Source organism: Carassius auratus, chromosome 39, assembly GCF_003368295.1.
Source record: "Carassius auratus strain Wakin chromosome 39, ASM336829v1, whole genome shotgun sequence".
NCBI lineage: Eukaryota > Metazoa > Chordata > Actinopteri > Cypriniformes > Cyprinidae > Carassius > Carassius auratus.
In genome coordinates this window covers 7,058,769-7,085,579 of record NC_039281.1, presented here as the reverse complement: position 1 = coordinate 7,085,579, position 26,811 = coordinate 7,058,769, and the positions used below count along the sequence as shown (strand labels likewise).

Sequence of the window (26,811 nt, the reverse complement as noted above, 5' to 3'; positions counted from 1 at the left end):
TATATATTGTAGTCTATTGTTGACAAATGAATTACTTGTTGCTGGAGTCTTATTCCATCACATCTGGTTTAAGCCTGGGTATTGTAATATTAGATGAAAAAAAACAAAATCAGAGAATTATAAATGTTGCTAACTAACTAACATTCTAAAATGAATTATTAACTCTTTCCCGCCATTGATGGAATTTTCCATCAATAAGACGAGGCTTTCCCTCCATTTCAGTGTGTGTTCACTATTATGTGGTAGGAGGCGTTATTATACACAAGTATTGACTCTCAGGATAAAAACACGCACAAGATGAAGCAGAAGCAAACGATTGCACATGTAAGCAGAATAGCAGATGCATATGTAAAATATCACAATAATCAGATCTTAAATGGCATATAAATCAAAACTGCCAAACGTTATCGAGTAAAATGTCGATCCAGGAAGTGTTTTTGGACTGTGAACATTTGGGTGAAGAGGGAGAAGCAATCTACTCCATCTGTGTTTTGATCATCAATCTGAATCTAATCCAGAACAATAAAGTGTTTTTTTCAGCTTTCTGAACAAAATGTTGCTTTTTTTTATTTTTATGAAACTCACCCACGTTCAAGTGTTAATTAAAAAAAAAATGCATGAAGACCCTATTCTGGAGAAAATGAAAATGATGTGAAAATGATAAAATTAAAATTCTTGTGGTGCCTGGCAAAAAATAAAAAATAAATAAAAAAATTAAATGCTGGTGAAGAATGTCTAAAGTATTAAAATCACTAAAAGCAAATCATTAATAATACTCATACAAATAATAAATGTTATTTCTGAAAATAAAAAATAAAAGCTAATTCAAAATATTAATAAATGCCATATTATACAATAATAATAATAATAAAATACTGATTGGGTGAAGTGTTCCTTTAAATGTAAACCTTTTGACCAATGAGGAAACAGTAATTAGTTCTGTTGTGTTTCTCAGAATAACACTGATTCTGGCCTGCCCCATGGACCTGAAGAATTTCCCTATGGATGTGCAGACCTGTATAATGCAGCTGGAGAGCTGTAAGTATGCCCTGATCCTTTCAGCCAGATGGAGAGGATTTATTCAGCGGTGCAGTGATGGATGTTGTACTGGCTGGCACCAGCAGATGAAGAGCGTAGTGATTTAAGGCCACCTTCGAGTAGATTCAGCAGTCAGCAGAGAGACGCTTCCAGCGCTGGCCCTTCCTGTCTTTACAGTTCTCTGCTGTTTACTATTGATTCGCAAATTCACCAGATTATAGCAAGCTTCTGCAGGGGAAACTTTGATCGAAGTTTATTGATCACCATGAGGAAAATGACAGATGTGGCAGGGTTTTTTGTTGAGGGGAACACTCTTAAAAATAAAGGTGCTTCGAAAGGTTCTTTATGCGATGCCATACGAAGAACCATTCAGTCAAAGGTTCTTTAAAAAAACCATCTCTTTCTTACCTTTTTATAATTTGAAGAACCTTCTTTCGCCACAAAGAACCTTCTGTGAAACAGAAATGTTCTTCAGATGTTAAAGGTTCTTTATGGGACCATTTAGACAAAAAGGTTCTTGTATGGCATCGTGAAGCACCTTTTCTTTATTTTGTAAGAGTGGAGAGAGTGGGTGACAGAGGAGGTTATGTAATATTTGAACAAATCTCTCCCATTAAAATAAATTTTCTGCATGTCAAGCAGGCAAGCGCACTAGCTTCGATTAAGGTCTGTGCGATTTATTTCCATATTTTGCCGTTATATATATTGATTTTTCATGAAGTGTGTGTTCAGTGCTGGGTAGCAACTGATTAAATGTCATCTGTTTTACGTAATCAGATTCCAGAAATGATGTACTTGTAATTACAGTTTATCACACTTTAAAATACTCCTAATCAGATTACAGTTACTTTTTATGGATTATATGATCACGTACGATTCATACAATGGTCATTAGTTATTCATAATTTATTGATTCTCCAAAATGTGTATTTTTTCCTTTCTAAAAATCCTACTGTCATACCATTTATCTTACCATTTATATTATTCACTAATGTCATGTAAATCAATTTGCAAACCATGCTTCTGAATTTAAGTAAAATTAAATATGTACTTGAAATATCTGTAAGAAAGTTAGCATTTCAATAGTTTAACAATAAATATGCATGCACATGTTTACAGTCCTCTGGTGTCGGTTAACTGTCATGCAAGTAAACAAATAAATATATTTCGATTTTTGGTGTTTTTATTTCACATTTTTATGATGTAATTAATGATTAGTTTTTTTATCAACTCACTAATGTTTAATGCATTTTAAAGTGGAATATATATATATATATATATATATATATATATATATATATATATATATATATATATATATATATATATATATATATATATATATAAATATATATCTCGCTTTGGATAAAAGCATCTGCTAAATGCATAAGATTACAGTACTAATGTTACAGTTTTCATCATGTAATCCTGTATCCATCAGTAATGGACTATAAACTGTAAGTAATCTACCCAGCTCTGTGTATGTTTAGATTGTTTCTTTCAAAGTTTGGGGATCCACTTAAATAGGGTTTGAACCCATTTTCAGACCTGCTGGCACAAACTGAGCTTTGTTTTCTGCCATAGACAACACTCATCTATAGTTTCATTGCTCCTCCACTAGTTGGCTACACGATGAACGATCTTATATTCGAGTGGGACGAGAAGGGAGCCGTGCAGGTAGCAGACGGACTGACTTTACCTCAGTTTATATTGAAGGAAGAGAAGGATCTGCGCTACTGCACCAAGCACTACAACACAGGTGAGTGTGGTTCATCTACTGTGCTGTTTGTTCAGTGCTGAAACAACACTAAATGTGTGTAATCACTGTCGTTGGATCTGTTGTTACGAAGCACTTGGTACCAAAATGGGTTCAGTGAAAGGTTGTGGACCAATCTCTTTTGTAAACTTTCGATTGGGTTAAATACCATCTGTTCAGCCAGCATTGACAGTCAGGATTTGATACACTCCAGATAAACTGGAAGATTGCTGAAGGCCAGACTAGTAAAAAGATGCAAGCCAAAACAGCAGAGACAGTCGGAGCAGATTTCCTGAACTATTCTCATTGGGATAATGAAAGTTTGTGTGATTTTGTTGTGTTCAGTAAAGTTTCTTTACTTTTGCATTAACATTAGGCTTTTTTATTAAAGAAGGTCTGCTGAAATCATAACCAACAGGCTTGAGAACTAAGAGAACTTGTAAGGGTTAATAAGGTTACTAGTTACAATTACATTAAATATTATTAGATTAACGTTACATTTAGTAAAAAGGTAATTCTAATTTTACCATTCCAATTGAATTCTGTAATTATAATGGGAAAAAAATGCAGTACTATTCCTAGCATTGATGTTCAGTCACGAAAAATAAGCAGAATTACATTTGAATTTTAAATATTTAAATGTTTGCTTTAAATTGAATTTACTCAAGAACAAGACAATTACATAATTTCCATTGTTGGTAACAAACAATTACAGGCATCGTTACAAACAGAGATACATTGTGAAAAAAAAAAAATCATTCATCCAATTAAAAAAAATCTTTATTTTATAACTTGAGGCAGTGAAAACTAAATCTGAAAACTCTGAAAACTATTTTATAAAACCTGGCACAAAGTATATTTTTCCTGTTGAAGAAAGGCAATTAATTTAAATAAAAAAAAATTATCTAAACAACAACAAAAATGGATTTAATCAAAACAAAAATTCTCAGTTAAGAAGATTAGAAATGATCTGTTTTGTGATGACTGGTCGAGCTTTGTGTTTATAACGCAATCTAAACCCGGATAAGTTGAATTTAAAAGTGATAATTTTAGAAGAATATTTCAGAAGGCACTTCGAAGCATTTGCATCTGAACTCTTCCTTTTCTCTTCTTTGAGTTTATAGACTCTGAAATAAAACAAAACAAAATAAATAATTTATATTACGATTTATGGCCGATGGTCAATCGGTGCATCTCTTCTCCAATTCAAATATTAAACTACTTTTATTTTGGTGGTTTCCAGCCTTCGCAATATGACTATGGCATTAAGCTATAATGCAATATTGATGCAATATTCGAAATATAGTGCATCCCTAATTAAAATAAAATTATAAAAACTTTTTTTTTTTTTTATTAACTCATTTGGGCGTCCCTAGCATTTCATATTTTGTGATGGACCGGCCATCCCTTCTTGTAAAGTATTACAGGAAAATTAAAGTTTAAAAATTAAATATAAAAAGATATTTACAAAAAGTTATTTATCTGTATAGGCTCTTGCTATTAAAAAAATATTTTTAAATTAATTAAATAAAAAAAAATTATTAACAAAACGTTTACACACATTTCTGCTCATGCAGACCCATCATTTTCATTTTGTATCAAGTATTATTCATCTAGATATCACTTTTCTCTGTATTTGCAAATGTGACCATGTGGTAATCCAGAACAAACTAATACCAGTCAGAATTCATTACCATAATAAGGATCAATATTTGCACAATTATCTCTGCCTCTCTCTTTCTCTCTCACTCCTGTCTGAGCTGCATCTCATATGCAGGAACCGATCATATTTCTTTGGTTTGCTTGATTGCACTTCACCTATCACCTTGGTGTTTGTGTGCATTAAAGTCCATGGAAGAGCCTGAAGATGCCCTGGTGCTCTCTCTCTCTCTCTCTCTCTCTGTATAGTCCTGTTGTTCTGGACAGTCGGCCCTGATCTGCTCCCCAGTCAAGCATTAACTGGAAATTAAAGTGTCGTTTTTCTCAGATTTATTAATGGCAATCTATTTTGATTTGCAGAGCAGGCCTAAGCTCCTCTCGGTTTGTCTTCCTCATCCAATTCCATCCTCCAGATCCCTTGGGAGAAATAGATGTGCTTTAATTTTAGCGCTGGTCAGTTGCATCTCTCCTGTTCCTCACTTGGCTGTTTAGGATCAACAAAGATCGCAGTCCAAAGAAGATGTTTGCTCTTTGTGTTTGAGCTTCTGTTTGAGTCAATTCCTCTGTTTGCTTTTTATACTAGCATTTTCCTTTGTCTTTATCTATATTCATAAATGCAACAATGTAGTCAATATATAATACTCCCAAGGGTAAGGGAATAATCTAGAGGTTTATGCTGCATCAGCTCAATAACAACTGCAGAAACTCAACAATTCAGCTGAATAAATGGCAGAAGTGAAATGAACCTTGACCGTGCCATTTTCAGCTCAGCTGTCTAGTTAAAGTGTGGGAACATGGAAGAGCCACGAGCCTTTGAAACGAGGAACTAGATTTGACAGTTCTGGTTCAACTTCCTGTTTCTTATAGCAGCTCTGGATCCTTAATGGATCCTTTTTTTTTACTTTAAATATAGGAATGGGATTTGACAATTATGGTTGCATTTACGATTCTTGGTTTATAATTTAAAATTCCTCTTTTTTATATATATCTTAATTCTATTGCAATTGTAATCATACGTTGCGTTTTTTTTTTTTTTTTTATTGCTGCATGATTAGATAATTTTAATAATACGTTTTTAACAATTCTCCCAAAATGTGACTTTTTACAAATCTATTTATTTTTGAGGTGCACCATACAAGCAATACTAAACAAGCCAAAATGTCAAAACATATTTATTAATTTTTGACATTACAGATTCCTGGTTAGCAGTTCCTGATCAATAAATCAATTTTAAAACAATTCTCCCAAAAGGTTTCAATAGACTTTTAATGACTTTTGCAAAGATTTTGCAGTTATTTATTTATTTATTTAATTAGGTGATAATTGCTAATCCAAAATGTGGAAACGTTTAATTAATTTATTTTTACAAAGTACTACTGACAAACACATACTACATACCAGTCAGTAAATTCACTGATCCGAGTCTGTAAACTCTATATATTTGATTCACTAAAAATCTGCACTTGCACAAACTCTTAAGAGTCATCCTTTCTGTAATTGGACTGCGCTGGTCATGCTGTCTGATTTGCCTCATAAATTCAGTATTTGTGACCCTGGAGCACAAAAACCAGTCTTAAGTCTGGGGTATATTTTGAGTAATAGCCAAAAAAAAAAAAAAAACACATTGTATCGGTCAAAATGATAGATTTTTCTTTTATATCAAAAATCATTAGGATATTGAGTAAAGATCATGTTCCATGAAGATATTTTCTAAATTTCCTACCATAAATATATCAAAACTCAATGTTTGATTAGTAATATGCATGGCTTAGGACTTAATTTTTTACACAACTTTAAAGCTGATTTTCTCAGTATTTAGATTTTTTCGCACCCTCAGATTCCAGATTTTCCAATAGTTGTATCTCTGCTAAATTTTGTCCTGTCCTATCCTAACCAACCATACATGAATGGAAAGATTATAAAAATGTACACTTAAGACTTAATAAAAGGTTTTGTGGTCCAGGTTCACATATGTATTCTAGTTCGTTAAACTGTTAATGGAATCAAACATCATTTGCTTCTGGTATTTCGGAACTTTTTTTTTTTTTTAATAAGAACCAGTTCTCGCTTCTCAGCCCTATTTAAATGACGTCTGTTTCCTGCAAGGACAAAACACGTGAGAATCAAATAAAACATGAGTTGGCGATGAAAACAGCATACTATTTGTGTCTCAGGGAAGTTCACCTGCATAGAGGCTCGTTTCCACCTGGAGAGACAGATGGGCTATTATCTGATCCAGATGTACATTCCCAGTCTCCTGATCGTCATTTTGTCTTGGGTGTCCTTCTGGATCAACATGGACGCTGCTCCTGCCCGTGTAGGTTTGGGCATCACTACTGTGCTGACCATGACCACCCAGAGCTCAGGATCGAGAGCTTCTCTTCCTAAGGTCAGTAGGGTCTCTATCATCCTCATCCCAGCAATACAAATCCCTGATTGTGTAACGTTCCCTCTGTTCAGAAGTATATTATTGATGTACCACTGCAGTATGTCATAGACTGTACAAGGTTCAATTGCTGTCGACATAAACATTCATTCTGACCATGCTGGAACCTCATAAATAGTTTTGAGATGCTCGTAATAGGCAGCAGCTTTGTTTACAATCACACACATGCTAGAAAATAATGAAAGTGTCACGTGCATCTTTGTATCTTTCCACACTGAGATAGAAAAGAAAGTAGGGCTGCACCATTAATCAAGTAAAATTTAACATGACTTGTGCAATTATCAATTTTTTTTTTTTTTTTTTTTTTTTGTAAATGCTGCTCCACACAAACTCTGTCTCTGCATCTTTTCTGTTTGGGTCACTTTAACATGTGCCAACCTTCTTCACATACTTGTAATGAGAAGAGATTGCCAAACTAATGAGTTTTTGGTTGATATGCAGTTTCCCATTACAAATGAAAAACAATATATATATAATATTTTCTTCTTCTTCTATTACATTTTTTAAAATACTCTATTTGTATTTTACAGTGATATTGCTATAGTATTTTTTTATATTTAGTAATTTGTATATTTTTATTTAGTTAATGTTCAAAAGAATAATAAAGTAAAGATTTTTAATATTTTCTTTTATTTACTTTTTTTTATGTATTATTATTAATAATAATAGGCTAGACTGCACAGTACAAACAAGCACAGAAAACACAATCATCGTACAGCCATGTAAGAAAGTAAAATGAAACATCAAGTACATTTTATAATTTCTAAACACATATTTTTTAATACTTCTATATGAGGCTACTGCAAAATTCCCACTGTAGGACTGAAATGGTTGTTCAGTGTTCAAAAGGGACAAAGGGACTGCCTCTGAAAAATAAAAAATCCTGGAGATTCATAAAGAATAATCATAAGAAGAAGAATAATAAGTCCTTTTATACCTATTTAGCCTGCGGCATTGGGATGTACAGCTGATTCATTATTCATTCATGCTTTGCATTGATAGCTGTTTGTGTTGATGATTTTTCAATGAACTTCTATTATTGACCTTTTTTTTTTTGATTCAGCTTATTTCATTTTTTATTCTGGTTGTTGACATTTTATTACTTTATAACAGAACAGAAATTATGTCCATCTTTTCCAAAATCTCTATTTGTGACCTTAAATGCACTTAAACTTAACATCCAAATCAGTCAAATCATTAAACGTGACTGCTATTAAAAGCAGATTAAACTGCGAAAGATGAAAAAATCCCTCACTGCTCTTGACTGCATAGTGTTAGTAGTGACTCAGGTTTTAATAACCATTTCCACAACTTATTGCTTAATGCAATACTGTGTTTTAAATTGTGCAACAGACATCAGTGGCTTGTTCCAGTCTGGATAATCTCAATAGTACATGCAGTAATGATCACGCATGTTTTTAGTGGCAGCACTCAACCATGTCTTTGGCTTGATGAACCTCCGCTATATCCAGCTGCATTTATCGATACAGCTTTGTCTTTTGGATAAGGCTCAAAAGACTACTAGGTTTTGATAGTAGGTGTTATTGATGCGAATACTTATTAAAGTTTCAATTAACAAAAGAGAAAGGTTTCAGTAAGAGCATTAGCAGTGAAGATCAGAGTGGAGTATTTCATCAGGACTTTGTGAACCGTGCGCTCTGTAATGCAACCCAAACTCCACAACCACTTTGGTCACTGGCTTGTCAAATTTAGTGAGTCTCAGCCAAGCAAAAGAAGGCCAAAGAAGCAGCTCTCAGCGTGTCTCCTTGAGTACACTTTCTCGGTCACACAAATGTGCATAAAGACTGTAAATGTGGAGTCTAAATTCTTAAAATCGACTCTTCTTCGTTGCTTATTGCAAGTCCTGTTGGTTTCGTCTCGCTGCAGGTCTCGTATGTGAAAGCCATTGATATTTGGATGGCAGTGTGCCTTCTCTTTGTCTTCTCTGCACTGCTGGAGTATGCGGCGGTCAACTTCATTGCACGCCAACACAAGGAGCTGCTGCGCTTCCATAGGAGGAGAAGGCATCTTAAGGTGAGCCCTACAGTCCAAACACACTTCATCTACAGTATAAGCCCTGCAGAGGTAATATTGCACTGTGAGGAATATTCACTGTGTTGGAGAGTCAAACCTTCAGTGGTCTCTCATGGTTGCATTCGGATTTACAATATATAGTAAAAATTTCATCAGGGCATCGTAGAACAGAGGCTGATGAAAAATGACATGATGTCACATATTGGGCTTTCAAAACGTGTGCATTATTGCTGATGAACATACAAATCACAAGCTAGATTCACTAGTATACTAGTCAAACTAGTGTTTTTAATAGGATGATTATTGCTAACATCTTAATTAAATATGTTTAACACATTTAACAGAATTGATAAATATTGCTGAAAATAAATATAATAGTTCAACATTTTGTTTAAATTGCTTTAATAAAATAATAATATATGCCACTATTTCATGTATTTTTAGAAAAAATACTTGTCTTTATTATGTTTAATTTAAGATTAATATTTCACATAGTGGTTTATATATGTGACCCTGCACCACAAAACCAGTAAATTTTTCGAAATTGAGATTTATACATTTTCTGCAAGCTGAATAAATATATATATATTTTTGTAGCATTATAAATGCATTTAATGTCACTTATGATCAGTTCATGCATCATTGTATTAATTTATTTAAAATAAAATCTCACTGACCCCAAACTTTTGAATGGTAGTGTATTGCCATTAGATGGAAATTGAGATTTTTACATTTTCTGCAAGCTGAATAAATCATCTTTCCATTGATGTATGGTTTGTTAGATTCGGACAATATTTGGTCGAGATACAACTATTTGAAAATCTGGAATCTGAGGGTGTCAAAAATCTAAATACTGAGAAAATCACCTTTAAAGTTAACCAAATGGTTTCTTAGCAATGCATATTACTCATTGAAACTTCAGTTTTGATATATTTACAGTAGGAAATTTGCTAAATATCTTCATGGAACATGATCCTTACTTAATATACTAATGATTTTTGGCATAAAAGAAAAAAAGAAATCATTCTAATATGCTGATTTGCTGCTCAAGAAACAATTCTTCTAATTGTTAATCCTGGAATTTTTTTAATTTTTTAATTTTTTTAATTTATTTATTTTTGGAAACCATGTTACCTTTTTCAGAATACTTTGATAAATAATAAATAAAGTAAAAAAAACAGCATTTATTTGAAATATATATATATATTTTTTGTAGCATTATAAATGCATTTAATGTCACTTATGATCAGTTCATGCATAATTGTATTAATTTATTTAAAATAAAATCTCACTGACCTCAAACTTTTGAATGGTAGTGTATTTCCATTATATTTTTATAAAGGGGTCTTCCATTATGAAATCTTGCTATTTGGAAGTGCCAGTTTGATCTCCTCTCCTGACCTTAGCAAGCTAAGACTGAAACCAACATAATGCGAATGGAAGTTGAAACATTAAGGCTCCTTCCATTCATAGAGTAATGTGAGTTGGCATGGTGAGATCTTTCAAGTGGCTGAGAAAGCTCAGAATAAATCCTGAATCGCACCGTTGTAATCCTCCGTTTGCCTCTGGGCTGCTTGTAATAGGTGCAGTGAGATTAGTCTCTGGTTCTCTTAGCCCAATACAGGTAAATCCACAGAGACGGTCTACACAGCCCTCGCTGATAGCAAGTCTTCCACCATTCAGACGCCAAGGGCAAATGGTGCAAACTGCAAATCCAGCTGTTCGGTATAAATGCCACAGATTTCCATCCAATAGATGTGCAACCCAAGCAGCTAGTGTTTGGATGGTTAGCATGGTGCAGATAACTACACCAAATAGCTGACTTTTTGTAACAGTTTAAGTCTTCATTGTGTTTTTTTGATGAATTTAATGCATCGTTGCTGATTAGAACGGTTTCTCCATTTTGTGTTTGACGTCATGGCTTTGGATAGTTGCTAAAGGGAATGCTCTCAGCTCTCACGAAGCTCACGTGACCATGGCTGCATGCTTAAATATTAGCGTGTATATGTAGTGTTTTCATATCTGGAGGCGCAGCTCAGCAGTAGGTTTGCTGCATTATCATTATCACCCACTGGTTAATGAAATTCCCCGGCCACAGTGATCCACGGCTGGGGTTCAGCCCTTCATTCTGCCTCACCAGCGCTATCAGTCAGTGCCTGCTCTCTGCACTGCAGCCCGGAGCTGTCACCTCCCTGCACTACACAATAAAACAACTCCACGGCATCACCACAGGAGCTTATCCACCTCCTCCTCCTCCTGCATGTGCCTCTGAAAAGCAGCTGGCGTCGGGTGTAGAAAGAGGATTCCCCCTGCTGGACAAATGGTAAATGGTAAATGGACTGCATTTATATAGCGCTTTCAACAGACCACATGGCCATCCAAAGCGCTTTACAATTTGCCTCACATTCACCCATCCACTCACTCATTCACACACCGACGGCGGTGTCTGCCATACAAGGCGCCATCCAGCTCGTCGGGAGCAGCTGGGGTTAGGTGTCTTGCTCAAGGACACCTCGACACTTGGTCAGGTGGAGCCGGGGATCGAACCACCAACCTTCCGGTTTGTAGACAACCTACATGAACCACTGAGCCACTGCCGCCCCAACGGCAACGACAAAGCAGAGATGTGTGCTCAGCAGTGAAGGGACTGACCCCAGAGGAATACCTGAATATGTGTTAATATTTAAATATCAAAACTGGTATTAAAATGAAGTATTGAGTCCTGGCAGGGAGTGCACATTGGGTAACCTGAATCTGGCTTGTGTCACCATCACCCTATTTTTGCCTCAAACTCTTAGGCTGCTTCCAAAATTGTATTTTCTGTGTAGGTACTTCTGTTGAGTAAGTATGTCATTTGCAATCATTAAAAAAAATGTTCTAGATAGTATGAATGAAATCTGGATGTGCTGCATTTATCGTCCTTCACAAATCCTCTCCTGTGGCCCCATGGGATAGTAAAGTGTCCATAGAGTCCATAGTTGGATTCCGGAAGTAAAAATCCCATTAATCTTAACTACGAGGAAACTGATTTTAACTTACAAACCATTAAAGACAGACCTACTGTGAGCTATGAGATTATTAATCAATGCTTTTGTTGAAGCCATCAGCCTGCGTTATTTCAACTTATTTTTTAAATAATTATGTTCAATCATGGAATTTCCAGTGAGAAAAAATAAATAAAAAAATCCAAGATTCAACACAGAAATCTCCTCCAGTTAGAGAATAGCAAAAAAAAAAAAAAAAAAAAAGTGTGTTTACTCCCAAAAGTCAGCCATTCAGGTTTTACCTATGAATTATTTCAACCAATCACAGTGAAAGATGTTAGATCAAGAATAAAAAGCTGAATTCTGAATAGCATAGTAGCACATAAAGATATGAAAGAAACTAATTACTAATGTGATTAGTATGAATTACTAATGTACTAACTAATAATTATTAGTACTAATTAATATACTAACTGTTAATGTAAATTACTACTGAAAAAATATTCCAGTTTGATGTGCAAAATACACCAGTCAATGAACAAAGGCAAAACTAAATAAAACATGTAAATATAATTTATTATTATTGCATGCAGCGCCTTTAGAGTTCAAACGAAAATGCAAGCCCAATTCCCACTGTTTAATCTTAAAAATGTACTACTCAAGAACAAGCTCATTTGCATAAATAGACTGTAATTTAGTTCTCATTCTTTAATGAAATGTACTTTAAAAGCGTTTGACTAATAGTTTGATTATTTGCTGGAACCAGTCCAGTTTAATGCTACACCCTGCAGGTTTAACCTGAGTAGACTAGCAGAATGCATGGGCTGGTCGAGCTGTGTTGATAACTGGGTGAAGCAGTGTGACCTCAGGACTGCAGATGTCTTTGCTTTGCCTAATAATGACAAGAGTATATTAGCGAGTACTAGCCTATTGATGGAGAGTAATCACCTCGTTAGGGTTGATTGTGATGCAGTGAGGAGCTCTGAACGCTGTAGCTACTGTTTATATGACGGGAGATTGTCTGTGCAAATAAGCATGAGCTGATAAGTAAACCAGTGTCGCGCTCCTCTGGCTTGCCGTCCTGAGTTGGGTGGGTAAAGGTGCAGAGCAAGGCTGACCGGTCTTGTTTGGATTTGTTTGGTGCAGCCTGAATTATAGTGAAACTCAGAGTGCTGGAGTGTTTAACAGAGCCAGAGGTGTTGAGTGGACTTGGCACTGGACTGTAGCGCGCTGCAAACTACTGCAGTCTTTTCTTGTCTCTTATTACACCACACTCTGGAATTCTTGATTCCTATTGTTCAGTCAAATCATTGAGATGTCAGGTAGTTTTGAATAATGTCCATCGACCAGGGCAACTGATCGCTTTTGACATTGCATCACTCCAGGTTTCCCAGACTGGGGTAAATGAAAGAACTGCAGGGGTTTTATGATTTGATAACAGGCTAATAATTTTGTAGTGTTCAGTAACTTTTAACCGAACTATGTTACAGACTTTTCATTAAGACCCTAAAGAATCATATCAACTTGTGGAAAATGGGCATCTGATGACCCCTTTAACTCTTTTAGTCTTTATTTATAATCTACAAATTTAAAAGTTTGAGCTAGAGTGCAATTATTAATGAGGCTGTAAAGACTAGTGTGTAGATGACTTTACCTGTTCAGCGTAATATTTAAAGTGGAGTGGAACTCTGTATAAACCCAATTGGGTTTCGTTCCCCTCCTTGTACTGTATCCATGTGATACCCATGCAGAACAATTAAATTAAATAAAAAAGGCCCTGACAACTTCTACAGTCCAATTTGGCCGATCATCAGCAAGACTTGTGCAAATGTGTAAAAAAATAATAATTATGGAATATTATTGATGTATTTCATGTGGTAGAATAAAACATTAAATATTTTGAGCTTGTGTTACCTACAGACCTTATTTCAGGCATTTAACCAAAAACCCATTTAAAAAACACATTGATTTTGGATTTTAGGGCACATTCCTATAGTGACCTCAATTGGGGTGGTTACTTTTGCATGGGCAAGCATTTGCATTTTCCATGTTTTTTTTTTTTTGGCAAATTCTTTGTTTTAAGAAAATGCACAAGGCTAAATACATAACACTATTAATGCAAAAGGGAAGTGTTCATTTAGTTAGCATAGTTAGAATCAATGCTTGGCTTGAAATGTCGATCTGGAGCCAGCGGTCCTCATTAAACTGGAGGTCACTGCACAGGGCGACAGGAATGGAGATTTTTAGATATGGTTGGACCTGTTACAGACGATTTCAGAGACTGTTTCGAAACAGGTCTGAAAATGATTCTGCCCATTAAAGAAACCTGAATGGCATAATTATGCTTGCATGATATACACCAAGCAAATGCTGTTTGTCAGCTTCTCATTTAAATTCCCAGCATTTATGAGGGCACAGATGTTTATTGGAGAAAAATCTCATTTTTTGTAAACATATATTCATTTGAGACTCATAACCATTGGGCACGTCAGTATAATGCCTGAATCGGTTTCACACGCCATTCATAAAATGTTAATTCCAGCTCACCCATAGGTGATAAAACAGCAGACATATGTACATCTGATGCTAAATATTTTGAATATATATACGATAAAGGTTTGGGGCTGCTTTCTTACGGCTATTTCGCTTTCTAGCATTTATCACAACATCCCAATAAAAGCATCAGTCAGATCTCCGGGCTTTGATTGATGAAGGAGCCGAGAGGTCCTGTATATAGCGGTGGAGGCCACACCCCTGATTTGCAAACGCTAGCGTGAGCTGCATTCTGATGTGCGGCCATAATATTGCACTCCGCTGTATACCTTGTGGACTTGTTTTTTCCCTCCCTTCTAACAGTCGGACTGGGAACACGGCTGGCACGACTAATGCAGTAATGGCGGATTTTTAATTAGGAAGGGAGGGTAATGAATCTGGCAGGGAGGGAAAGTGACGCAGGACAGAGAAGTGCTGCAGCCTGGCTTCTCTTTACAGCTCCACGTCACGTCTCGGAGCCACCACATTAATCATATGGCAGCAGAAATAAAGCCGAGCATCTGTAATACTTACAAACGGTGAGCCAGTGCAACTGAAGGACAAGGAAAGGTCGTAGCACCCCGGCATCAAAGATAGCGTCGTATACAAAAACAAAGAGGCAGTGGAATAACATCACCCCTCTCACACACACACATCCTCGCGTGCTCTTCCATTTACCCCGACACACATTACCAGTTATAAATGGGATGGCTGAAAGACAAGGACAGGAGGAGGACTAAGTGTCTAAAAATGGAGTCCTGCACAGAAAATGGCTGATCTTTCAGGAAAAGCGTGCGGGATAGTTCCCCGCGCTAGATGTTTGCACCTGCAAATTGGAAACATGCATTACGAACATAATGATCCTATTTCGCATCGGCGTTTTGTGTTTAAACAGACACAATCACGGTGAAATATCTACCCGCACTGAAATGTAATTAACTGGGGGGGTTATTTTGGCTGTTTTCATTAACGTGTACGATCGAGTCCATCTGAAGAGTGTGTGGAGGCGGGGAGCAGGGCAAGGTCAGTCCATTACCTTGCGTGAGATATTGTGACCTCTGACTTCACCCTGTGCCCGTCTAGCTCACATATGTCAATACAAACATGTAATCCATCCAACAAGACTGAAGGATTTTAAAGGGTACTCCTCCACAAAATTGAAATTCTCTCACCCTCATGCCATACCAGATATATATGAGTTTCTTTCTTTAGATGGAACATAAATTAAGATGTTTTTATTTTTTTTTAAGAAAAATCCAAGGATGGTAACCCAAAGGTTGATAGAAAAAAGTAGTAGGTGGGTGAGAAAAATAAGTGTTTAAAACCTCTCTAGCTGTTAACAATGCACTTCCTCCATGGTGCACAATATGCTGCTGTTTTTGTGTAACTAATGAACCCATGGATGACAGTTGGCCTGAAATGATGATTTATAGCAGGGGTGTCCAAACCTTTTGCTGTAGGGCCACTGTCCTGCACAGTTCAGTGCCAACTCCAACTAAACACACTTGAGCTAAAGATATCAAGGTCTTAAGACCAAGAGAAACTTCCAGGCAAGTGTGTTGGATCTAGATGTCTGAACAGGCTTTACACTGAAGCCCGTACCCGGATCGTTTGACCCAAGTGGTACTCTTATATTTAGAGCCATTTTTGCCTCTATCTTAACATGTTCTCTAGCCCCTGCTGCAGGGAAACACCCCATTACAGAACATCACCAAATCTGTGCTTTACTGGAGCAATGCTGTTTGCTGGATTGGATTTCATCCAGACCTATAGTTTGGTGTTGAGGCCAAATATCTCATACTTGAGTCTCATCTGCCTCAGAATCTTCAACGCTCAGTCGTGACTTCATGTGACCTTTCTTAAGGAGTGGCTTGTTTCTTTCAACCCTCTCATGCAAGCCACATTTGAGAAGAATTGATGAGAACATGCACACAGTGACCACTCTTTGTCATAGACTCCTGCAGCTGCTTCAGAGTTGCTGTAGGCCTCTTGGTCGCCTCTTTCATCCAGTTTGGAGTGACATCCTGATTCAGGGAGGGTCTGTGTTTTACCAAACACCTTCCACTTTCCTAATAATAACTTCACTGTGCTTCTAGGCATTGATAAAGCCTTTGATTTGTTTTTGGTTTTTGTATCCATCTCCTGACTTGTGCCTGTCCCCAACTTTATTTGCTTTATCAACTTTCTGGGGGGAAATCGTGGGAAAGAAACCTAATTAAAACCTCAGTTTATCATCAGAATGGTAAAATGATATTTTAAGGTAAAGAAACTAAGGTTGCTTTAAAACAGTGCATGAGGTGTGTGATTAATTGGTTTCTTGACCGATTGACAGGAGGACGAAGCGGGAGACGGCCGATTTAACTTCGCCGGCTATGGCATGGGTCCGGCGTGCCTCCAGGCCAAAGACGGCATGGCCATCAAGGGCAACAACAACAACGCGCCCACCTCCGCCAACCCCCCTGAGAAGACCGTGGACGAAATGCGCAAGCTCTTCATCAGCCGCGCCAAACGGATCGACACGGTGTCGCGCGTTGCCTTTCCACTGGTCTTCCTCATTTTTAACATTTTTTACTGGATCATTTACAAGATCGTACGCAGCGAGGATGTTCACAAGCAGTAAAGAGATGCGAATACCCCCTCCCCACGTCCCACCGCGCCGCCTTCCTCTCACTCGAGTCCCCAGCAGAGGTATTTATTCCTTTTGTTCATCTCTTTCTCTCCCGTCCTCCTGAATAATCCGGACCTGTGCAATAGCAATGCAGTAAAATGCATGATATATGAATGTGGCAATATATTTACTAAAAAAATGAAAATGACTCAAAGTAAATATTCAACTTAAGAACTTCTGAACTCATGACTGGGAATCCGAGAGGAATACTTGTCAAACTTTTTTTGCAACTTGAAGACGTACTGCAGTGCGAGAATACGGAAAAACGTTACTGCTGTAATATATCATATATTTAAATGATAATACTTCAGCCATTGAAAATGAAACATTTTCGGGCGTCTCCAGGCAGTTTGGGGCTTCCATGAATACACAATGAAAATGTGCTTTGGTACATGTGTCCTGTGGTCTCATGATGTTTCATTCTGATATCGATTATTAATGGATCTTGATGAGTGCCGGTGAAAAAATATATATATATTTATTCGAGCTGTGGTCAATGTGTTCCTCTATCTGTGCTCATTTTCAGGTTTCTTAATCTTTGTTTAAAACATCAGATTATGTTCTACTCATGTGCCAAACATCACCAAAAAATGACTCCACAATTCCATTGATTTATTCATGCGTTCACTTTTTGATATATATAACCGAAATAAACTAAAGCTAAAATATATAGGGGTGTGAACAATAACGATAAATATATGTAAATAAAATATACTTTTAAATCTTAGCATATTTTTTTGTTCTTAATTTTTCCATTTTCATCATGGGCAGAAAGAAAAGCGAAGGGATCTTTCATAATTCATATTTCATACAGTGTTATTTTTCTAAGCGTGGTTTAGCAGTACAGCCAGTGCCATGATAATAGATCTATATTTCCAACCAAATGTATGTTACAGTGATTTTTCAATCTATATGTAAAAACACTGCATTGTGCAGCAGAATAAACAATGCACAAAGGTTTAGTTTATGAAATTTAGGATGCATCTTCATCTGGCTTCTCTATGCAATAACCGGATATGCAATTATTTTCAGTGTTCATCTTGTTGAATACAGACATTTTATTCTGGAGGCCCCTCAAAAAATGCTATTTCGTACATGTTCAATTCTCTCTTACAGTCATGCTCATTTGCTGTCTATGCATGGCTAGGTTTTGTGGCGCAGATGATTTAGATGTCATTTGTTACTTTTGTAATGTTTTGTTTGACTGCCGAACTGAAGAGAAACACCATTATATAAAGTGAGCATGTGTCAGGCTGTGTGATCGATGCTCTGTGCAGGATATGCAAGATTTTGCCATGCGTAACATACTTTTTTGTGTTTGTGTATGTGTTGTTTGTTTAAAACCAAAGAGCAGTTTTGTTACTCTATTGTCATTGCCTTTCAGGTTTTCAAATGTTACCCTTGTTTTTTTTTTTGTCTTCATTTCATCCAGTTTGATGTGACATTGTGGACATTTACCGATTTTGTACGACCTGTAACATTTGTAATTTATTCAGTTTTTCAAACATGTATTTGCCTACAAATGTATGTCTTTATACATCAACTAGTCAGTCATTTTGTGACAGTAAAATAACAAGAAACACAAACTTTAATTTAGATCTAAATAATGGTATAATGTTTTGTTGCACATGTATAATTTTGGTCAACAGTGAAGCTTGAAGTAAATAGTTTATTGATGGAAACATTTTATTTAATATTAAATATATATATATATAATATAATTTAAAAATGTATAAAATTTTTTTTATCAATTTAATTTAAATTTCATCAAAATGACCATGCACCATGTTAAATTTGAAGGGCTATTTTTGATTATTAATGTCAAATCTTCTCCCTCAAATGAATTGGCTTTTATTTACAGTGCTGTAAAAAACTGGTTTACACCTCACCGATGAAGACACTGGATTTTACACGATATATTAGAGCTCGCTGTACGATACATTAAGCAGAAGCTGAATTGTGCTCGAGCAGGAAGAACATTGTAATGTGAAACGCTATCCACACGCTTACCTCCACGGGCAGCACAATGTAGCAAGAGCACATTTCACACATCATTCAGATGTTCACACACGATCAGTTGTGCTGAAAGGAGCGTTCACGAGCGGATATGTGACATTACAAACAATATGAATCATCGTTATTTCAACTAGTCACCAAACGAGTCATTCTTCCAGCGGGTAACACTTCATCTGTGAGACTGATAGAGGCACACGATGTATAATATACATCACAGTGTGGAAAGTGATCGAGTTGCTTATACATTTGATGTGCTCATTCTCGAAACTCAAATATGTAGTCAAAAACACACTTAGAGAACATTTGTAGAAGTATGTTCAGCTTCATGTCGCTGTTAATGACCGATTTCTTAAGGCTATTCACGATGACCGTGTGTAAATGACAGCAGTGATGCCCCGGGCCTTTACACACACCACATGCTAAACGCAATATACAAGACAACGTATAACTAATAATAATACTGGCTCGGGAACATGAAGACAGTGTGATGTGAAACGTGCTATATGCAAATACGATTTGTTCTTTGGCTAAATAATCATGAAAATATCAATTTATTGTTTTTTAATTGGAGGCATGATTATTTTATTTTTTTTAGCATTCATTTATTCTTTTATTTTGATTAATGCCACATTGGAAATGTTGATCTCTGAGTGACGATGGACATGGCGATCATATGTAACTTGTACGCAAAACTGTGGGTAAAATTTTATTTTTGCACAAGTTGGTATGGCCTTAATTTTTGGGAAGTTTATTTGCTTCTATTTATTGTGTATTGGCACAAAGTGCATCTCTTCATTTGCTTCTTGTCATAATCCGAGCGCACTTCCAAGCAGTGAAAAGAACAGCAAATTCTTATTTTTATGTTCCAATACTAAAACATGGAATTTTGCATGAATCAAATTTAAATGGCAGATATTTTTTTGGCTTGTACAGAAATGTGAGCAATTTGAAGAAAAAAAAGGAATGTACCATTTCTGCTATATCTGTATATAACACGATATTTATTGAAATATGTCATAATGCTAAATCGAATTCTACTATTAAAGGTTTTCTGAACTAAAACATCTGAAGGGTTTGTGAATCACCTCGACCTGTTTCAGTGACGTGTTAAATTTCTTTTATTCCAAGAAAACCATTCCACACCTACAATGACTTGAATTCACCTCTTCTATGATGAACATGTTTTCAACTTCTCAATTAAAATCATTTTTTATGTTTCTGTGGGGAATGTATGTAAAAAATGACAGGGTTGCTGTAATGATAATAATCTTAGTTTGAAGCATTTGTTTTTTTGTTTGGAATTGTTATTTTCCCCCTCTAGTTTTAGAGGAAAGTCTATTAAGCAGATTCAGGCACTGGAAAGTACACTCACTTTGCACAAATTTCCCAGAGGCCCTGTATAGCTGCATTTAAATCCATCCATACTCGGCCTTATGGCCATCCTTGCTCAGGCTTTTAAATTATACAAGTGGATTATGAACCACAAAGGCTCAGTCAATTTTTTCCCTGGTTTGAGTCATCTGGAGGAGCCCCCTCCCCCATCTCAGGACCACCCGACCCCTCTGACTGCCTCGGCCCACGCTTTACAGTGGGACTGGAATTACATTACAGCTGACACTGAAAACCGCCGCGGGGCCTGAAGCCAGTGAATCATGAAGGCTTTGACAGAATGCTTTTTCCTTCAATATATGAGAAATGAATATTTTCAGTCTGAGCTGGGAATTTTGAGCATTTTGTTTTATTAGCAACTTTGCAATACGATAAAAACTCCGGGGGTAAAATGTATTTAAAGGGATAGCTCAGTCAAAAATGGAATGAAATCGGTCATTATTTGCTCACCATCATGTTGATCCAAGTTTGCATCGATGTGTTCGTGGAACACAAATGGATGCATAATGAAGAATGTGAAGGTCACTCTTTTACATGGGAATTTAATAATTTCAGCTTCTGTATCTGTTTGTTTCTCAGCTGTTTACATTCACTTAATGGCTTATATATCAGTGCTCAGACATCTGAAAGGGCCGGGAAAGAAATGAATGATTCCCATTGAGTAATGACTCTAATTTTCTAATCTAATGCTTCAGAAGACTCGTATAATATATATATATATATATATATATATATATATATATATATATATATATATATATATATATATATATATATATATATATATATATTAGATAGATAGATAGATAGATATATTCTTCTTTTTCTTTTTTAAGCGTCAGCACCCTTGGGGACTAACCTAATTGCAAGGACAAAAGCAACCAATGCAATTCTTCAAAATGTACTTTTAAATTATACAATTCGGAACAATTTGAGGGTGATTAATTAAGGGCAGAGTTTTTATTTTGGGTGAACTACATGGCGATTAATATATTATATAACATGTATGTATATATATATATATATATATATATATATATATATATATATATATATATATATATATATATATTTGTTTGTTTGTTTTTTATTATTATTAATCATTTACAAAAAACATAGCAACAGCAATACATCTTTGCTTTAGAATATAAGGAACAGATATAAAATGTGAAACACCTGTGCTGTGATAAACTTTTAAAAGGTAAGAATACAATTTTGTAACCTATAGCTACATTTAGATTGCTCCTGCTAACTATATCCTGCCTCTTACGAAGACTTCAGGTGACCCAAAACAAGCCCTTGAGAGGATTTCAGAGGATGCCAACTCTGAATAAGCACACAAAACTGCCCAATGCTCTGTAAAGCTGATTTGAAACAATGTGTGTAATAAAACGTGCTATAAAAAAATGTGAATGAATCAAATTTGATGCATAATTTTTTTTCCTCCTCAGTAGGGAAAGCATACAATCATGAGTGACTGGAGCATTCCCAAGCAGCACATCAAACCATGATAGAGACTGTACAAGGACGACGTGCTTTTCAGCTTATGCATATAATAATCCATTGCTGTAAACAAGTGCATAAGTCAACATACATAAAATATATGATTAAATGTGCAACGTTTTAAGTTGTTTTAGATTTGAATATAGTATAAATATCTATATTTTTATTTATCTCTCTCTCTCTCTCTCTCTCTCTCTCTCTCTATATATATATATATATATATATATATATATATATATATATACAGTTGCAATCAAAATTATTCAACCCCCTTGACTTGCAAGACAATATGTTGTGCAGGATAACATTTTATGAAATCAATTTAACAAAGGCATCAGTAAAGTATTAGAGAAAGTTTGTTAATACACTTATGAGTGATTCTGAGATTGGAACATTGATGAATCATGATAAAATTTGAATTGGCTCTAAACATTCATGCTCAAAATTATTCAACCCCCTTTGTGCAGAATCTTTTATTCTTTAAAATCACCAATAAACGCTGTCTGTAAGTGTTTAGAAGCTTCTGTCACCTCTCTACTACAGTTTTGGCCCATTCCACGCCTGAAAAAGCTTCCAGATCACTGATAATCTTTGGTTTTCACATTGCCACTGCTTTCTTCAAATTCAACCAGATATTTGAAATGACAATTAAGCCTGGAGACTGAACAGGTCACTCAAGTACATTCTATGACTGATCTCTGAACCAAGCAGAGGTAGATTTGGATGTGTACTTTGTGATGACTGTCCTGCAGGAAAGTCCATTGATCATCAGCTTCAGTTTTTGCACCAAATGCATCACAATTCTTTTCAAAATGGCCTGATACTTTAAAGAATCCATGATGTCCTTCATACAGACATGATTTCCACTTCCTTCTACAGTGAAGAAACCCCATAACAGGACTGATCCACCACCAAGTTTGAGGATGGAGATGGTGTTCTTCTGCTTATGAGCTTTGCCTCTTTTGCAGCAGACATACCGCTGCTCCATGGGTCCAAAAAATTCCAGTTTGGTCACATCACTCCATATAACATTCCTCCAGAGCTCCACAGGTCCACACAAATGTATTTTATCAAGTTCAAGTTGTCCTTTGTTCTTCTTGATCAAGAAGGTGGTATTCTGCAAGATGTCTCAACATAAAAGCAATACTTGTCTAGTGTTCTTCTTACACACTGCTTTGAAATGGTCTTCCTCCTTTCATTGGGTCATCTTGCAAGTCTTTGGCTTAACATTGCAGATTTTTCTCAGTTGCGCTGATTAAACATTTTATGATATTGTGCTTTTTCTTCCACTACCTCAAATGTTTTCTGGTAAAACACACTTAAAGCTAAGGAATAAGGCTGAGAGCTGTGTTTCTAGGAACTTTCAATGTCTTGGAAATCTTCACATAGCCTTAGCCTTTGTAAAGTAATACAATATTTAGTCTCTTTAGCTTTTGTGTGATCTCTGTTGATATATTTGCTACTCAACTTCAACACATGCATGGGCTAACTGAATGTGTAACGGCTCAAGCTAATTCTGTTTTTAATAGAGTTTCTAAAAGTTTAAATGTGTTTTGAGACTGTTTTATTCCCCACCATGCAAATAAGTGATTTAAAAACAGCAATGTTGAATAGGGGTTTAATAATTATGACATAGCAGTATTACTAAAAAATCTCATAACTCAAAAGTATTACATTATATATTGACAATATCACTTTTAATATTCCAGTGAACTGTTATAGATACATTTTTATTTTATCCTGGATCTTCAGAAAAGCTTGTATTTGTGAAGTACTGCAGTCTCTAGGGGGTTGAGTAATTTTGACACCCTAGATGAAAGGGATCATTGGGGTTCTATATAGAACCATAGGGTTCTTTTCTCAACTCCAAAGAACCTTTTATGCTAAAAAAGTTCTATAATGACAAGAAATAACCCTTTTGGCACAAAGGGTTCATATCTTGAATTTTGTGATCATTCACATGCATTCATAAATGCATTTGAATACACCGAATAATGCAGTGAAAGAACGCACTAAAAATCCACACGAGCACTAGTATGTCTTCATCATGTAACTTTACATTAGCCTAGATGCATGCACTTATTAGGCATGATTTGTTTAGTTTTTGAATATGCTGATTCAAATGATTTGCGATCCTCAAACGGACTCAAATGATTCGCGATCCCGCTACGAACTCCCGAACTGACTCAAATGATTCGCGATCCCCAAATTGACTCAAATGTTTAGCGATTCCGCTCCGAACTCCCGAACTGACTCAAATGATTCGCGATCCCGCTACGAACTCCCGAACTTATTCAAATGATTCGCGATCCCCAAATTGACTCAAATGTTTAGCGATTCCGCTCCGAACTCCCAAACTGACTCAAATGATTCGCGATCCCGCTACGAACTCCCGAACTTATTCAAATGATTCGCGATCCCCAAATTGACTCAAATGATTCGCGATCCCGCTACGAACTCCCGAACTGATTCAAATGATTAGCGATCCCCAAATTGACTCAAATGTTTAGCGATTCCGCTCCGAACTCCCGAACTGACTCTAATGATTCGCGATCGCTACAAACTCCCGAACTGATTCAAATGATTCGCGATCCTCAAACTGACTCAAATGATTCGCGATCCCGCTACGAACTCCCGAACTGACTCAAATGATTTGCGATCCCGTTACGAACTCCCGAACTTATTCAAATGATTTGCGATCCCCAAATTGACTCAAATGATTCGCGAACCCACTACCAACTCCCAAACTGACTCAAATGATTCGCGAACCCGCTACTAACTCCCGAACTGACTCACATGATTTGCGATCACATAATGCTATAAAAATGTGCACATGGAGAGAAATATACAGGAGATGTTCATGTTAACAACTTCTTTAACTTGAGCCAACGCTGCTAATACACATACATTTGTTCATAATAAACGAAAACATGAATGTTTAATGCTACTGAATAAAAATAAATGATCCACTCGAAAGTCTCTGCTCATCATGACAGGACCTGGATCGGTGAGCTGCGTCTCGGGCCGATGACGTCACTTCCATGGAGGCATGTTGTACACGCCCCCGTCCATTGACTCCGCCCCCAAGTCAAAACACTGCCACAAAGAGAGTCGTGCAGAAAAGTGAAGCGCAAAGGAAAAATGGTATCGCAAGCTCAAACTAGACTGACACGCAAAATAAAAGCAGCGTTGCAAATAAATTAATAGATATGACCATGGAAAATATGTATTGCAAAATCATTGCTTTCGCGCTGTTTCATTTGTTTTGCAATTCTAAATTTTTTGTTTGCAAAAAGCAAATCTATTTTCCTCAATACTTTAAATAAAATGTTTTACATTTGTTTTTGTATATTTTAAACAAGGTAAATCTTTCTGATTTATTACATACACAAGTCACATACATGGATTTTTCTGGGCTAAGCCACGCATCTCCACTCACCCTAGAACCACCCCTGTATATATATATATATATAATTCAAAACAATAGCAAGGTAACTTTAGCCTAAAACATGTCAACAAGGCAGGTAACGTTTGTTAGTTAGAACCTGATGTTTACCTAACGACAGTTATTTGATTAATGTCAATGTATTTTATAAATATTGAAAATAAATGGATTTATAGTCTACTAATTACAAGAAAATCGCAGTTCTGTCTCTCTAATGTATCCGATTGCCTTCAATGAACTTTCTAGAACTATCTGAAGTCTTATTTGAATCACGTGACAATCAAGCGTTTCGATCTTCTATTGACCAATCACAGGATTGGAGGCATCTGACACTTGACCCCTCCTTGACAACCTGACAAACGAGCAGGGGCTGAACATTTGAGAGGGGGTCAAGATAGCGCTCCTCAGCACTGTTCAAAGGCCAAGGCTTTGTGAAGGTCGTACGTTTGGGCCTGCTGGAGGAGGACATCTTAAGCTCAGGTGGGTCATGGGGCTTCAAAATAAATTGGCGGAGAGACGCTGCACCTTCCTTCTCATGAATATTAATGCTGGGCCACCTGCTGGCACCGCCTACATCGGCTACAGCTAATCATACTCACGGTTAATCCAGTCGTGAGTTTCAATCTGACGCAAGCACATGAATTCACAATTAGGTCCAGTAATCTCAGCAATGCAATCACACTAAGAAAATAGTAATATGATTGGCCGGTGTGTGCCTCAGGATAAGGTATCTATAAAGAACACTGCTGAGACAGTATTACATATTGATGAGAGTGGCAGCACAATATTGCTAAATTTCATCATTCTGGTGGCTGGCTGATGGATGTCTATGAGTGCAAACTTGACTTTTCTGTTATGACCAGCACTCCCCAGCAGTAATGGAAGAAAAGATTGAGCCTAACTATATATATATTATCCAAGGGTTCCCCAACTTTTGGTCAATTAAAGATGCATTCAGTAGTTCTTCGGCTAGTGATACTTTAAGTAACAAAACCACAAAGGTGTTTGACGTTGCACTGCCCATCCATTAAAACGGATCAGCATCATATATTTTTATATATTGTTTAAAACCAGTGCTGGGTAGTAACGGATTACACGCAATCTGGATTATCTAATACATTAAATACTTGGAATTAGAGTATATTGCATTTTTTAAAACATTCATAAAATGAGTTACTTTATGGATTACATGATTTTGAAATGTTGATATATATTTAAAAAAAAACATGTCACAGTAATTATTTTTTTAGTTCTTTGCATTACCAAACACTATGCTACTAGAGCCTCTTTCAATGAAGCGTTAATCACATGATTTCAATGATTATTCAGATGACTCTTAAC

General features: G+C 36.2%; 1 protein-coding gene across 2 annotated transcripts in view; it reads left to right on the top strand.

Moving 5' to 3' along the window:
• LOC113057822 (glycine receptor subunit alphaZ1-like) overlaps window positions 1–20,179 on the top strand; it is a 45,222-nt gene extending 25,043 nt beyond the window's left edge. For both annotated transcript variants that reach the window (XM_026225353.1, XM_026225351.1), the window contains 5 exons: window positions 956–1,038; window positions 2,660–2,797; window positions 6,628–6,842; window positions 8,787–8,933; window positions 16,782–20,179. In XM_026225353.1, the coding sequence (XP_026081138.1) occupies window positions 956–1,038; window positions 2,660–2,797; window positions 6,628–6,842; window positions 8,787–8,933; window positions 16,782–17,069 (871 nt within the window). In that variant the 3' untranslated portion in view covers window positions 17,070–20,179. The remainder of the gene's footprint in view (window positions 1–955; window positions 1,039–2,659; window positions 2,798–6,627; window positions 6,843–8,786; window positions 8,934–16,781) is intronic.
• Window positions 20,180–26,811: the final 6,632 nt, after the last annotated feature.